The sequence below is a fragment of the Oryctolagus cuniculus genome, chromosome 17 (genome assembly GCF_964237555.1).
Source record: "Oryctolagus cuniculus chromosome 17, mOryCun1.1, whole genome shotgun sequence".
Lineage (NCBI taxonomy): Eukaryota > Metazoa > Chordata > Mammalia > Lagomorpha > Leporidae > Oryctolagus > Oryctolagus cuniculus.
Genome location: NC_091448.1, coordinates 2,137,869 through 2,152,977, shown reverse-complemented (window position 1 = coordinate 2,152,977; position 15,109 = coordinate 2,137,869). Strand labels below are relative to the sequence as shown.

The 15,109-nt window shown below is 67.2% G+C and overlaps 3 protein-coding genes across 7 annotated transcripts in view; 2 read left to right on the top strand and 1 right to left on the bottom strand.

Annotated features, from left to right (window-relative positions):
- The window catches only part of TBC1D16 (TBC1 domain family member 16), a 58,543-nt gene extending 47,580 nt beyond the window's left edge, over window positions 1-10,963 (bottom strand). For 3 of the 4 annotated variants that reach the window (XM_070059965.1, XM_070059967.1, XM_070059968.1), the window contains exon 1: window positions 10,848-10,963. The gene's annotated coding sequence lies outside the window, so the exon portion shown is untranslated. The remainder of the gene's footprint in view (window positions 1-10,847) is intronic. The other variant, XM_070059966.1, reaches the window with a different exon arrangement.
- On the top strand, window positions 2,499-11,809 carry LOC138846129 (proline-rich protein HaeIII subfamily 1-like). Its single transcript, XM_070060891.1, has 3 exons — window positions 2,499-2,661; window positions 10,544-11,163; window positions 11,330-11,809. The coding sequence occupies exons 1-3, from the start codon at window positions 2,499-2,501 to the stop codon at window positions 11,807-11,809; spliced, it is 1,263 nt and encodes a 420-aa protein (XP_069916992.1).
- The window catches only part of CCDC40 (coiled-coil domain 40 molecular ruler complex subunit), a 30,833-nt gene continuing 27,514 nt past the window's right edge, over window positions 11,791-15,109 (top strand). The window contains exons 1-3 of one of the 2 annotated variants that reach the window (XM_051830482.2): window positions 11,791-11,919; window positions 12,530-12,617; window positions 12,796-13,206. In XM_051830482.2, the coding sequence (XP_051686442.2) occupies window positions 11,891-11,919; window positions 12,530-12,617; window positions 12,796-13,206 (528 nt within the window). In that variant the 5' untranslated portion in view covers window positions 11,791-11,890. The remainder of the gene's footprint in view (window positions 11,920-12,529; window positions 12,618-12,795; window positions 13,207-15,109) is intronic. The other variant, XM_051830483.2, reaches the window with a different exon arrangement.

The window sequence follows — 15,109 nt, the reverse complement described above, 5'->3', positions numbered from 1 at the left end:
GGCCTGGAGCCAGGAGCCAGGAGCCCCACCCCCGTCTTCCCCGTGGGTGCAGGGCCCAAGCACCTGGGGGAGGGAGGCGGGAAGGGGGGGAGGCGGGAGGAGGGGAGAGGGAGGGAGGGAGAGGGAGGGAGGGAGAGAGGGGGGGAGGGAGGGGGAGGGAGAGGCAGGGAGGGAGGGGGGTGGGTGCAGGGCCCAAGCACCTGGGAGAGGGAGGCGGGAAGGGGAGGGAGGCAGGAGGAGGGGAGAGGGAGGGGAGAGAGGGAGGGAGGGAGAAAGAGGGGGAGGGAGCGGGGGGAGGGAGGGGGAGGGGGGGAGAGAGGGGAGTGGGTGCAGGGCCCAAGCACCTGGGGGAGGGAGGTGGGAGGAGGGGAGAGGGAGGGGGGAGAGAGAGGGAGGGAGAGAGAGGGGGAGGGAGGGAGGAGGGAGAGGGGGGGTGGGTGCAGGGCCCAAGCACCTGGGCCGTCACCGGCTGTCTCCCGGGTGCACAAGCCGGGACACTGATCCCCCACGAGGGTGCCCCCAGCCCCCAGCACTGCACCAAACGCGCACACCCACACTCCTCTCTCGCTCTGATTTTTCCTCAAACTTTCCGAAGTTGAAACTGGCCACGGCCAGGGCGCCAGGACAGGGCCTGGGAGAGATCCTGCCCTCCTCCAGCCCCGCAGGCGCCAACCCTGCCCACACCTGATCCTGGACTGGGGCCGCCCGCTCCGTCCCCAGGGCCCTCACACCTGCCACCTCTGGGCCACACGTGGGTCCTCTCAGGGGTTCCCTGTCTGTCCCCGGCCCCACGGGCAGCACCGTCATGCGCACGGCTGTCTGCATCTTCCCACGGCTGAGCACCCGCTGACCCAGAAGAGGCAGGGACAGATGAGCCCCAGGAGCACCTCGGGACCCGGCCTCGCCGTGGACAGCACGGACGCAGCAAAGCCCAGGAGGCCACCAGTGCCACAGGACACAGCACCTCCGGCCTGGGGCTCTGGGCATCAGCCAGAGCTGCACGCACCACATGCACACACCTCACACATGCAACACGCATGTGCACACACCATATGCACACAGCATGCGTACATGCGACATACAAACACAGGCATCCACACACCACACACATGACACATGCCCAGATGCCATACACCAGACACAGGCATGCACTACCTCACATGTGCAGACAACACGGTGCACAAACAACACACATGTACACACGTCACACGTATGCACGCACAACAAGGCATCCACATGCATCTATACATAACACACGTACAGGAGCACACACCTCGTGCACCACAAGGCACACACACGCACAGGAACACGCCACACACGTGCACAGGAACACGCCACACAGCACAGCCTCTGTTCTCCAACAGCACAAATAACAACACGTCAGCCGCTGCCGGGTCCCGCCTCTGGCTGCCACCCATGGGTGGCGACGGCAAGAAGGGAGGGGCAGCCGGCTCGTCTGTGCCAGGGCCCGTGACCAAGTCAGCGGCAGACGCCTCAGCGCTCAGCGTCCCAGACAGGGCGAGGGCAGGCAGGGCCCCCGGGAGCCGGGCAGCCACGCACAGCAACCTCGGCTCGGGCCGCGCCCGCCTGCCGCAGCCCCCAGCCCCCAGCCCCCAGCCCCCAGCCCCCAGCAGCATGGCTGTCTCCGGCCCCTCCCAGGCCAAGGGGAGGTCATCCCCACCCCGTCCACGGCGCCGTCCCACAGGGAAGGAGACAGGGCCGAAAGCAGCGCCCAGCTCCCTGGGACTCCAGTCTCAGCTGACCCCGTGGTGCTCAGGTGGCCATGCCCCGCCTCGGCCAACAGCAGCTCCGAGCCCCGCACGGGCACACGCACACACACGCACACACACGCATGGGCACACGCACACACATGCATGTACACGCATGGGCACACACATACACACATGGGCACACACGTACACACGTGGGCACACACATACATACATGGGCACACGCACACACACGCGCACACACGCATGGGCACACACATACACACATGGGCACACACGTACACGCATGGGCACACACATACACACATGGGCACATGCACACTCACGCACGGGCACACGCACACACACGCCCTGCCCGCAGCACCCCCTCCTTCCTGCAGCAAGGGGCCGCCTGCAGAGTCAGGCTCCAGCAGGGGTCCCGGAGCCGATCCCCCAGGGTAAGGGGCCGACTGGACCCTGCAGGTCAGGCTAGCGGTGGACGCAGGTCACGAGAGACCAGGAGGGAGCCGGAGCCTGAACCAGGGACCTGGGGGATGAGGGTGTGTCAGCTCAGATCACCACCTGTAACAGACGGACAGTCTGGGGGGGCACCGACCTGGGGGGCTGTGTGTGTCTGGGGGGGACGCTGACCTGGGGGGGCTATGGGGGAAAACTGACCCAGGGGTACTATGGGGGGACGCTGACCTGGGGGGCTGTGGGAGATGCTGACCTGGCTGACCTGGGGGACTGTGGGAGACGCTGACCTGGGGGGCTGTGTGTCTGGGGGGGATGCTGACTGGGGGGCTCCCGGAGGACGGCGGCTCCTCGGCCATCGGCAGCCCGCGGGGCCAGGCAGTTGGGGACAACGATGAAGTCTGCGTCCTGGGGGGCGGGGGGCTGCGGGGGCTGGGGCAGGGGGAGCTGCCCACTGGGGCCAGACTCAGAGAGGAAGGTGGTGGAAGCAGCTTGGACGGGCTGGGCTGGCAGCAGACAGAGCCGGTGGCTCCGCGCACAGCTCTGCCGAGCGGCTGTTGACCACGCACGCCCCCCCGCCCCGCCACCGACAGCTGGCTGGCCTAGAGGCACCGGGCTTGGGTGGCTGGGTGGGGAGGGGCGGGGCCCCCAGCAGCACCCTCCCGGCCCGAGTCCTGCTCCCAGGGTCTGGTGGGTTACGCACTCCTGGAGGCAGAGACAGCCACAGCCGCCCCGACACCAGAAATGAGCAAAACCAGGACAGGCCCCGGCAGGCCCCGGCTAAGGAAGTGCTGTCCCTCCCCCTGCGCCAGCTTCTCGGGCCCCGGGGGCCCACGCCCACTGCAGGTCTCTGGGCTGTGACCAAGGCGCCACGGGGCCCACGCCCACTGCAGGACTCTGGGCTGTGACCAAGGCGCCACGGGGCCAGGTTCCCACGGGGAGGTCCCGGGCAGGAGCCGCTCTGGGCCCCGTGGCAGTGTCCGGAGGCACCCGCATCCCTTGACTCTCAGCCCCGTCCACCTCTTCAAGGCCGGCAGTGGCCTCCTCTGCCCCCACCCCTCGGCCTCCTCTCTGGCCTGCAAGGGCCCAGGCAGGTGACCCAGGAAAACCCCGCATCTCAGGTCAGTTGATGAGCGCCCTTAACTCCATCTGCGGCCTCCGTCCTCCTCGGCCACCCGGCCTAACACACCCACACGTGCCCTGTGTGGACACCTGGACCTCCCGTGCTGACAACACCAAGCCCGGGACACTAGGCAAAGCCGATTCCTAACTCCTGGGAGCGCTGGGCCCTACTCGCCCCCTGACCGCCAAGCCCCACGGAGCAACTTCCCTTCTGCAGTGTGAGAGGGACCTGGGCCCCGCATCTCCGAGCGAGAGCAGCGAGGGTGGACGGCGGGCAGCTGCAGGCCGCAAAGCGGGGCTTGCCCAGCCCAAAGCCTCGTCTGTGTCCTGCGGGAAGGCTCAGTCAGGGCAGGCAGAAAGAGCACGGGCAAAGGTGCCAGTGCCTTCTAGAACCTTCTAACCTTCGTAGGAAGACCTGAAGAGTCAGCGCAGCCTGGAGCCACCAGTGGAGGCCTGGCCTGGCCTCGCACCCCACTCAGTCTTCTGCCGTGTGCACCTGCCTCTCCCGTGTGCACCCGCCCCTCCCGTGTGCACCCGCCCCTCCCGCGTGCACCCACCCCTCCCGTGTGCACCTGCCTCTCCCGTGTGCACCTGCCCCTCCCGTGTGCACCTGCCCCTCCTGTGTGTACCCGCCCCTCCCGTGTGCACCTGTCTCTCCCGTGTGCACCCACCCCTCCCGTGTGCACCTGTCTCTGCCGTGTGCACCTGCCCCTCCCGTGTGCACCCGCCCCTCCCGTGTGCACCTGTCTCTCCCGTGTGCACCTGCCCCTCCCGTGTGCACCCGCCCCTCCCGTGTGCACCTGTCTCTCCCGTGTGCACCTGTCTCTCCCGTGTGCACCCGCCCCTCCCGTGTGCACCTGCCCCTCCCGTGTGCACCTGCCCCTCCCGCGTGCGCCTGTCTCTCCCGTGTGCACCCGCCCCTCCCGTGTGCACCTGCCTCTCCCGTGTGCACCCACCCCTCCCGTGTGCACCTGTCTCTCCCGTGTGCACCTGTCTCTCCTGTGTGCACCTGTCTCTCCCGCGTGCACTTGCCCCTCCCGTGTGCACCTGCCCCTCCCGTGTGCACCCGCCCCTCCCGTGTGCACCCGCCCCTCCCGTGTGCACCTGTCTCTCCCGTGTGCACCTGCCCCTCCTGCGTGCACCTGTCTCTCCCGCGTGCACCCGCCCCTCCCGCGTGCACCTGCCCCTCCCATGTGCACCTGCTTCTCCCGTGTGCACCTGTCTCTCCCGTGTGCACCTGCCCCTCCCGTGTGCACCTGTCTCTCCCGTGTGCACCTGCCCCTCCCGTGTGCACCTGTCTCTCCCGTGTGCACCTGTCTCTCCCGCGTGCACCTGTCTCTCCCGTGTGCACCTGTCTCTCCCGTGTGCACCTGCCCCTCCCGTGTGCACCTGTCTCTCCCGTGTGCACCTGTCTCTCCCGTGTGCACCCGCCCCTCCCGTGTGCACCTGCCCCTCCCGTGTGCACCTGCCCCTCCCGTGTGCGCCTGTCTCTCCCGCGTGCGCCTGTCTCTCCCGTGTGCGCCTGCTTCTCCCGTGTGCACCTGCCCCTCCCGTGTGCACCTGCCCCTCCCGCGTGCGCCTGTCTCTCCCGCGTGCGCCTGCCCCTCCCGTGTGCACCTGTCTCTCCCGTGTGCACCTGTCTCTCCCGCGTGCACCTGTCTCTCCCGTGTGCACCTGTCTCTCCCGTGTGCACCTGCCCCTCCCGTGTGCACCTGTCTCTCCCGTGTGCACCTGCCTCTCCCGTGTGCACCTGCCCCTCCCGCGTGCACCTGCCCCTCCTGCGTGCACCTGTCTCTCCCGTGTGCACCTGCCCCTCCCGCGTGCACCTGCCCCTCCCGCGTGCACCTGCCCCTCCCGTGTGCACCTGCTTCTCCCGTGTGCACCTGCCCCTCCTGCGTGCACCTGCCTCTCCCGCGTGCACTTGCCCCTCCCGCGTGCACCTGCCCCTCCCGCGTGCACCTGCCCCTCCCGTGTGCACCTGCTTCTCCCGTGTGCACCTGCCCCTCCTGCGTGCACCTGTCTCTCCCGCGTGCACCTGTCTCTCCCGCGTGCACCTGCCCCTCCCGCGTGCACCTGCCCCTCCCGTGTGCACCTGCTTCTCCCGCGTGCACCCGCCCCTCCCGTGTGCACCTGTCTCTCCCGTGTGCACCTGCCCCTCCCGTGTGCACCCGCCCCTCCCGTGTGCACCTGTCTCTCCCGTGTGCACCTGTCTCTCCCGTGTGCACCCGCCCCTCCCGTGTGCACCTGCCCCTCCCGTGTGCACCTGCCCCTCCCGCGTGCGCCTGTCTCTCCCGTGTGCACCCGCCCCTCCCGTGTGCACCTGCCTCTCCCGTGTGCACCCACCCCTCCCGTGTGCACCTGTCTCTCCCGTGTGCACCTGTCTCTCCTGTGTGCACCTGTCTCTCCCGCGTGCACTTGCCCCTCCCGTGTGCACCTGCCCCTCCCGTGTGCACCCGCCCCTCCCGTGTGCACCCGCCCCTCCCGTGTGCACCTGTCTCTCCCGTGTGCACCTGCCCCTCCTGCGTGCACCTGTCTCTCCCGCGTGCACCCGCCCCTCCCGCGTGCACCTGCCCCTCCCATGTGCACCTGCTTCTCCCGTGTGCACCTGTCTCTCCCGTGTGCACCTGCCCCTCCCGTGTGCACCTGTCTCTCCCGTGTGCACCTGCCCCTCCCGTGTGCACCTGTCTCTCCCGTGTGCACCTGTCTCTCCCGCGTGCACCTGTCTCTCCCGTGTGCACCTGCCTCTCCCGTGTGCACCTGCCCCTCCCGTGTGCACCTGTCTCTCCCGTGTGCACCTGTCTCTCCCGTGTGCACCCGCCCCTCCCGTGTGCACCTGCCCCTCCCGTGTGCACCTGCCCCTCCCGTGTGCGCCTGTCTCTCCCGCGTGCGCCTGTCTCTCCCGTGTGCGCCTGCTTCTCCCGTGTGCACCTGCCCCTCCCGTGTGCACCTGCCCCTCCCGCGTGCGCCTGTCTCTCCCGCGTGCGCCTGCCCCTCCCGTGTGCACCTGTCTCTCCCGTGTGCACCTGTCTCTCCCGCGTGCACCTGTCTCTCCCGTGTGCACCTGTCTCTCCCGTGTGCACCTGCCCCTCCCGTGTGCACCTGTCTCTCCCGTGTGCACCTGCCTCTCCCGTGTGCACCTGCCCCTCCCGCGTGCACCTGCCCCTCCTGCGTGCACCTGTCTCTCCCGTGTGCACCTGCCCCTCCCGCGTGCACCTGCCCCTCCCGCGTGCACCTGCCCCTCCCGTGTGCACCTGCTTCTCCCGTGTGCACCTGCCCCTCCTGCGTGCACCTGCCTCTCCCGCGTGCACTTGCCCCTCCCGCGTGCACCTGCCCCTCCCGCGTGCACCTGCCCCTCCCGTGTGCACCTGCTTCTCCCGTGTGCACCTGCCCCTCCCGCGTGCACCTGTCTCTCCCGCGTGCACCTGTCTCTCCCGCGTGCACCTGCCCCTCCCGCGTGCACCTGCCCCTCCCGTGTGCACCTGCTTCTCCCGCGTGCACCCGCCCCTCCCGTGTGCACCTGTCTCTCCCGTGTGCACCCGCCCCTCCCGTGTGCACCTGTCTCTCCCGTGTGCACCTGCCCCTCCCGTGTGCACCTGTCTCTCCCGTGTGCACCCGCCCCTCCCGTGTGCACCTGTCTCTCCCGTATGCACCTGTCTCTCCCGTGTGCACCCGTCTCTCCCGCGTGCACCCGCCCCTCCCGTGTGCACCTGCATCCGCCGCCCCACGTCAGTGGCCAGGAGGCAGCGGTCAGCACCATAGGCCAGCAGGTCATCTCACCTGCAGGAACACAGCCCACGCCCACTGATGCAGCCCACAGTAGACTGTCCAGCCGCCCCTCTGCCTTGTCACGGTCACACCACACAGAGGCAGAGCACTCTGGGCCTGGACCCCTGCCACGTGGCTGGGAGAAACCGGTTCATCCGCTTTGCCCTCAAAGGCCAAGGTCAAAGAGAACAGGGGTGGCAGGGCCTTATCAAACACGCGCCAGCACCTGCACACAGGAGCAGTTCCCTCCCACGCGGCACCTCGGTGAGCCACCAGCCCCACTTCCCATCATCCTTCCCAGAACCCCACCTGCACCTGCTCCTTTGAGGAGCCCCGGCACCATCAACCCCACCCGCACCCAGATCAGGACGCCGGCCCCAGCCTGCAGGGTTTGGAAAAGGAAGCGCAGCGCGGTCCCACCACTCAGTGCCGGGTGGGGTGGGGGCGCGGCTCAGGCAGCCCCTCCTCTCGCTTGCATGTAACTTCTGGCTACGGGACTCACACACAGAAGAGAAACGCCCTTGCCACGCATGCGTCACGTTCCGGGTTCACGTGGACAGGGCTGTGGCCCAAAGACGAGCAGGGGCGCGGGCACTGGCACACGGCACGGTGGCTCCTGCAGTGGCCAGCCCGGAGGGGCCAGGGACACACACAGCGCCCTCTCTGCAGTCCGCAGGGCTCGGGGTGAGGACGCCGGGCCGTCCCGCGGACGACAGACTGCAGTCCTTTCTGTTCCTTTGTTTCTATCGCCCACAGGGCAGGAGCCGCATCAGGCATCAATCAAACGGAGTCTCTTCAGATGACCCAAATTCTCTCAGCTCTGAGGGCGGTTAAGTAAGTTCCAAAGGTGCAGTGAGAGACACGTCCACGCCAGACGAGCCAGCAGCTCATGATGCAGACTTAGACACCCAAGCCGGGGCCCAAAGGATGCGTAGGATTTAAACATCCAACAACGTCAGTAAGATTTTTTTTTTTTTTTTGACAGGCAGAGTGGACAGTGAAAGGGAGACAAAGAGAAAGGTCTTCCTTTTGCCGTTGGTTCACCCTCCAATGGCACACTGCGGCTGGCGCACCGTGCTGATCCAAAGCCAGGAGCCAGGTGCTCATCCTGGTCTCCCATGGGGTGCAGGGCCCAAGCACTTGGGCCATCCTCCACTGCACTCCCTGGCCACAGCAGAGAGCTGGCCTGGAAGAGGGGCAACCGGGACAGAATCTGGCACCCCGACCGGGACTAGAACCCGGTGTGCCGGCGCCGCAAGGCGGAGGATTAGCCTAGTGAGCCGTGGCGCTGGCTGTCAGTAAGATTTTAAAAACAAAAACGCCACCACTGTGGCGGGTGCTTGGCACCATGGCTAACACCCGGCTTGGCCACCTGCAGCCTGGGACTCTGTCCTGGCTCTACTTCCGGTTCCAGCCTCCTGCTGATGACCGGAAGGCAGTAGTGATGGCTCAAAGAGTTGGGTCCCTGACCCCACGAGAGAGACCCGGATGGAGTGCCCTGGCCCGGCCCAGCCCCAGCTGGGAGTGGACCAGGGGTGAGAAGTCGGACTCTGACACAGACGCCGCCCTATTTTAGGGAGGAGGGGCAGGTCAGGTAAGTGGCTGGGTTGCAAATGTAACACAGTGGTTGATACAATGATCACCCATAAAATCCACCCGCCCCCCACAAATCCTTCACATCCCTGGGAAACAAGTAGCTAATCCCACAGGAGGACTGCAGTGAATTAAGATTTTCCTAAGAGATGTGAGTTGTCCGGAGCCCGGCAGGCCCTGGGCCCCAGGACAGCCTGTGAGGACACCACCTCTTGCCAGGGCTGCGTGGGCGTGGGATTGCCACGTCTGCACACGATGGACTTTCTGTCTGATGGGCCACGCAGCCAGAACCACAAAACCCACACAGGCCCACCAACCCTGCCCCGGGGCTCTGAGGACCCTGCAAGGCCTGTGAACAGCGCGCACGACCCCATTTCCCAGATGGGGGAACCAAGGCACCGGGGAATCCAGGAGGTCCGGGCGCCGGGGTCGGGATGTGACCAGCTCTAGCCTGTCTTTGGCGACCCCGGCAGCTCACTTCCCACAGCCGGGGCGCAGACCCCACGGCCGGCTTCTCACAGTCACAGGCCACCGCAGTGCACGCAAACAGCAGCTGGGGCCGGGAGACAGAGGGAGACGAGGAGTAGGGCCTGCTTCCGGCCATTCTCACGCCTCCCCTGGCAGAGCGGGTCTGTGAGTGGCAGGGCCAGGTCCAAGGATGGGGCGGGGTGTGCACACCTGGCTTTGGGGGCTACAGCACCCTGTGCCCGAGAGCCCGCTGGGTCACCCCTGGTTGTGCAAACTTGAGGAAGCTACGTCTCCAAGTGTATGTGTTGCCATGGAAAACATGGACCACGCAGGGCGGAGCTCACGGCTTGCTCTGCGGGCTAAGCCAAGGCACAACGGATGACCCGACTACGGCGTCACCAGGGGCCCGAGTGGGTCTGCCGGGAGGAATTCCTCAGGGGCTGGTGCCGTGGTGCAGCAGGTGAACCCGCCTGCCACGCCAGCATCCTACATCGGAGCGCCAGTTCGAGTCCCGGCTGCTCTGCTTCCCATCCAGCTCCCTGCTAATGCACCTGGGAAAGCAGCAGAAGAGGCCCGAGTGCTTGGGCCCTGCACCCGTGTGGGAGACCTGGATAGGGTTCCAGGCTCCCGGCTTCAGGCTGGCCCAGCCCCAGGCATTCCAACCACTTGGGGAGTGAACCAGCGATGAAAGAGCTCTTTCTCCCCTCGATTTCTCTCTCCTGTCTCCCTGCCTTTCAGCTAAACCTTTAACAACCGAACTTTCTTACTCACAGTCTGAGATCTCCCCAACCATACACACTTCACCTAAAGGCGCCCAAACCTAACCTGGGTACGGAAGCAGCAGCTGTGCTGGGCACACAAGGACGCCCAGTCCAGCAGAGCTCAGGGAGCCCCTGGGTCTGACAACCCAGGGTCAGGGGGCACGAGGAAGGCTCTGCAGCCACACGGGCCGGGCTGCACCTGCCCTCTCCCCACTTCCCACAGCCCTCTCCCTTCCCTTCCCAGGCAGGAGAGGAGGCAGAGCCTCAGGTGCTGGTGCCAGGGGCGGCCATGAAGCTGACCTGGGCGGGGAGGGTTGTCCCTGAGGACAGAGGGGCTGACCCTTACCACGGCCTCTTCCACTCCTGTTTTATTCTGAACCCAACCCCAGCCAGAGAGGACGCGGGAATGAGGGTTTCAAGCCTTCCTGGCCTTGTGCCAGGGTTCCTGGTGTTATTTTTAGCGATCTTACATGAACTGTGTGCCCCCCCCTTAGCCTTTTTTTCTTTTTATTCTTTCCAGGCAGAGCCAGGCCGAAAGGCAATGAGCACCGCACGCCCAGCGCGTGCGTGGGGAGGGCGCACGGGGCGGGGGGTGGGGCGCGTGGCCCGCACTGCACGAGGTCCCCTTTGCGGGCTCCGGCCGCCCGCCAGACAAAGGCCGCAAGTCCCGGGGCCAGGGCGCCAGCCACGCGGGAGCCGAGCCTGCGCGCCCCAAGCCCACCTCCGCCCGGACCCGCGCCCGCCGCAGAGGGAATCCCCCGGCTCCCCGCGCCATCTGGGGCCTCCCGCAGCGCCCCGCTCGCGCCGCAGGAACTGCAGCCGGCCCGGCCCCTCCCGGGCCCAGCAGCCACGGGCCCCGGCGCCCCGCGAACCGCCAGCCTCGCAGAGAGGGCGCCCCCGGCCCCCAGGAGCCAGTGGCCCCCGCCCCACAGCCCCCACCGACCACAATACGCACCCGGGTCCCGCCGCGGGGGCCGGATTCGCGCTGGGCCCAGGAGCCGCCGCTGCCGCCGCCGCCGCCGCCGCTGCCAGTGAGGCGGGGCGGGGCGGAGACGCGCGGCGAGGCCCGGCCCCCGGACCGCCCCCGAACCCCCGGGCCGCGCCTCCCGACCGCCGGACCGCACCCCCAGTCCCCGGGCGGCCCCCCCAAGCCCCCAGTCAGCAGCCTCCAGTCCCCCGGCCAGTCCCCCGAGTCCCCGGGCAATACCCCCAACCCTGATCTGCCCCCTGGACTTCTGGACCACGCCCCCAGACCGCCCCCAACCCGGACCGTCCCCGGAACCCTCGGGCCGCGCCTCCTGACAACGGGACCGCACCCTCAGTCTCCCAGACCGCGCCCCCTGGACCGTCGTGAACCCAGACCGCATTCCCAGTCCAGTCCCCGGAGGCACCCCTAGTCCCTGGGTGGCACCCCCAACCCCAGACCTCCCCTCCCAGCCCCCAGACCGCGCCGCCCGGACCGCCCCCAACCCGGAACGCCCCCGAACCCCCCGGCCGCTCCTCCCCACTGCCGAACCGCACCCCCAATCCTTGGACGGCACCCCTGGACCCTCGGACCCCCGCTCCCGACTCGGTCCCGCACAAAGCAAAACTCCTCCGCCTCCCGCCGCGCGCTCGCCCCCTCCGGTCGTCCCCGTGGACGTTCTCGGCTTTGGGGCTGGGGGACCCAACTGGAGGGCCCTGGGCGTCCCCCTCCACGGGGGACTCCTGGCGGAACCCATGAGGAAGGGGCTGGAGACGCAGATGGAAGCGGGAGCCGAGCGGGGACCCCTACGCCGGCACCCCCACACCGACCACCACCCTCGAGCCCCGTCCTGCCCCCGGGGCGCGCGACCGTGGGGGGCGCTCGTCAGGGGCGCGTCCTGGCGGCCGGACCAGGAAATACAAATCCGCACCGGGACCCTTCTGCCCGTGTAGACGCGAGCCTTCGCGGGCGCGCGGACGGTGCCATGCGCGTCCCCGAGCGCGCTTGTTGACGGCGTCGCCTAGCAACGGGCGATGGCGGAGCCGGGAGACTCAACTGGCGGGTCAGCAGGGTGGAGCGGAGCGGGGCCGGGGCTGGGGGCGCAGGGCGGAGGGGGCAAAGGGGTGAGGGGTGCGGAGAGGGCAGAGAAGAGGGCGGTGGGAGGGGAGGGGCAGCAGGAGGCCAAGGGCAGAAGGTAGAGGGTGAGGGGTGGGGGGGCGAGGGCCGCGGGTCTTCAGCGGCCAGGCCACACCCCTCAGGCTGTCCTGCGGGGTGGCCCCGGTCGCCCTCGTCCACAGCCCCTTCTCTCCTGCTTCTCCCAAACCCTCGGCGCCCACCGCACCCCTGCCCCCTCACTTCCGGTCCCTTGGTCTCTCTCCTGCCCACTCTGAGAGCCGCGGGCAGCCATGGTGCTCCGGTCCCTGCTGCAGACCCGAGCAGGTCCCGCTGCCCCCAGGACGCTGCCCTCTGTGCACTGGGCCCCCTGCCCTCACAGACCCGCCCCTCCGGGATGGCCCCCCACCCTGCAGGTCCCCTCAGGGATGGGGTGACCACTACCTGGGCTGCTGGGAGCACACTGGGCACCCTGAGAGGGGTCAGTGAGCCCAGCCAGCAGCCACCGCCCCCAAGGCTCGAAGAGGCTGGAAACGGGGCACGTGTTTCCTATCACCCAGGTCTCAGCCGGAAGGAGGGTCCCCGGCCGAGGAGGACGTGGAGGCGCAGAGCCAGGATGGCGCCCCGGTACAGCTCCCGGCGGGGAGGGTCAGTCTGGGCGTGCCCGTCCTGGACCCAGGATGTCCTTGGGTGGCCCTGAGTGCCCGAGAAGCAGGCAGGGGTGCGGGTGGGTGAGGGCGGGCAGCATTCTTCCCGGTGCTGGCCTGGACCCTCCCACAGTGCCTGATGGCAGCTTCCTGGTTTGCCCTCTGCCACGCGACCCCAGAGCCAGGAACAGACAGACGCCGAGCCTCCTGAAGGGGTCGACAGGGCCCACGGGGAAGGCGAAGAGGATGGCGGCGGCCAGCAGGCTGGCGGCGGCACGCCCCAAGGGGAAGCTCCCAAGGCCCCGGAAGCCAACTTGGAGGAGGAGTGGGGTTCTGAAGAGGACTTGTCGTCCGACGTGGAGTCACAGTCCCCCGAAGGGCAGGTCAGTTCCATGGACACCGCCTACTCAGACGTCAGCACCCAGGAGCTGCCTGCCGAGGTGGGCCCCAGAGAGCCGGACCAGAGGACGAGCAGGGATGCCACCCCCCTAGAGACGCCCGCAGAGCCGCAGGGACCCCATGCGCCCGCCGCCAAGCCCGCCCAGCCGGCCATGGGCCCAGGCGCGTTGACACCCACCGTCAGCCAGCTGGTGAGTAGCCCTGGGTTCTGATCTGAGCCAGGCTCCTACTGCCCGTGGTGGGGGGCTTTGTCTTAGTTTGGGGATCTGCTGCCGCAGCCCAGCTCTCCCAGTGTCCCCACACCCCAGCCACGCACGGGCAGCCCCCGGCCCAGCCAACGTGGTGGCCCCTGGTTCAAGTAAGTTCTCTGGAGGCTGGAAGCGGAGCAGCCAGGACTTGAACCGGTGCCCGTATGGGAAGCCGGCGTTGCAGGCTGGGGCTTTAACCCAATGCACCACAGCACCGGCCCCAGTGAGTTTTCTTTCTACCCCTTTTAAAATGTTGTGTTTGAGTCCACAAACAACGCCAGCACTGGAACGAGGAGGCCATGGAGGCGGCCCCCACTTCTCCTCCCTCTCCCCATCCGTGTTGGCTTCCTGTCTCTGCTAGGGGAAGAAAGCCCCACGGGGTTGGCTCAGAGACGAGTCCTGGGCCCAGCTCCTTTGCTACGGCACGCGATGGAGCTGCCCGCTGCTGGCCGTCCCCTCCCTGCCGTTCACGGCAGCCCGCCACCAGAACCCAGCCACTGCCTCGCTGCGTGCCAGGGCGTGCCCAGGCCGCCTCCACAGGGTCCAGGTGTCCGGGGCGGCTCTGAGCACAGACAGGTTCACTTCCGAGCAGCCCGGGCCCTTGAGGCCTTGATTGGACGGGACGATTGGTCGGAAGTCCCTGTGCTCAGATGCACCTGGCATTCCCTCAGGCCGAGGCTCCTGGGGGGACCATGGCGGATGCCACGGGGCCGGGGGGAGCTGTGCCCTCTGCGTCCAGCAGGCGACACAGGCCCTCGGGCACCCCAGCCTGACCGTGCCCTGTGCTCCCTGGAGCGGCCGGCTGCAGCCCTGGGCACGGAATACAGATTTTATGAGATGCTCTGTATGTGTGTGGGGGGGGGGGTATTTCTTCAAAGCAGGGAATGGTTATCTGTAGTGAGGAGAAATCAGGTCACCACCATTCATTCATTCATTCATTCATTTTTTAAAGATTTATCCTATTTTGGAAAATCATCATTACAGAGAGGGGAGATAGAGAGGTCTTCCATCTGTTGTCGCTCCCCCTCTTCACGGAGGAACGACACTAAACCCTGCCTAGGCTTCATATCCGAGTCACGGCACCATTATGTCGCTCCCCGTCTTCGTGGAGGAACGACACAGGACCCTGTGCTGTTCTTTCGTCTGCTCGGCCCTCCCCGGGTTTGCTGCTGGTTCTTCCCGGGTTGGCTACTATCCCTTCCACCTCCGTGGAAGGGCGGTCCCCCTGCCACTTTCCCCACTTCCGCGGGGGAGCGGCACACCGCCGGCCGGCTCTCTCGGGGGCTGCACAGGTGTTCCTTCAGATAGATGTTCCCCCTAGATGTTCCTGGTGCATGTTGTCTCTCTCCTCCTTTATAGTCCTCTTCCACCAATCCCAACTCTGCTACCCACACACCGAGTACGCTGCTCTCCTCCAATCAGGAGCAAGATCAGCTCCTGCAGCTCAGTCAATCAAATTGGTGAGAGGCAGCTGCATAGAAGTTGTTACTTCCTTCTCAGCGCCATATTGTGGGAGAGCAGATGCATAGAATAAGTCTTAATTCCAGTAACTTAGTCTGGTCTGAGTTGCTCCCCACAATCTGTTTGTTCACTTCCTAAATGGCCACAACAGCCAGCACTGGGCCAGGCCATAGCCAGGAGCCCGGAGCCTCCTCCAGGTCTCCCATGTGGGTGCAGGGCCCAAGGACCTGGGCCATCTGCTGCTGCTTTCCCAGGCCACAGCAGGGAGCTGGATCGGAAGTGGAGCAGCTGGGACTGGAACTGGCACCCACATGGGATGTGGTGTCACAGATGACAGCCTCACCCGCTGTGCCACGACACCAGCCCCCACAACCATTAATTCAGA

Coding starts and splice junctions, on each gene's coding strand:
- LOC138846129 (XM_070060891.1), top strand. CDS start 2,499: ATGCTGACTGGGGGGCTCCCGGAGGACGGCGGCTCCTCGGCCATCGGC. Junction 2,662..10,543: donor GGCCAGACTCAGAGAGGAAG/GTGGTGGAAGCA, acceptor GCCGCCCGCCAG/ACAAAGGCCGCAAGTCCCGG. Junction 11,164..11,329: donor GACCGCCCCCAACCCGGACC/GTCCCCGGAACC, acceptor CTCCCCTCCCAG/CCCCCAGACCGCGCCGCCCG.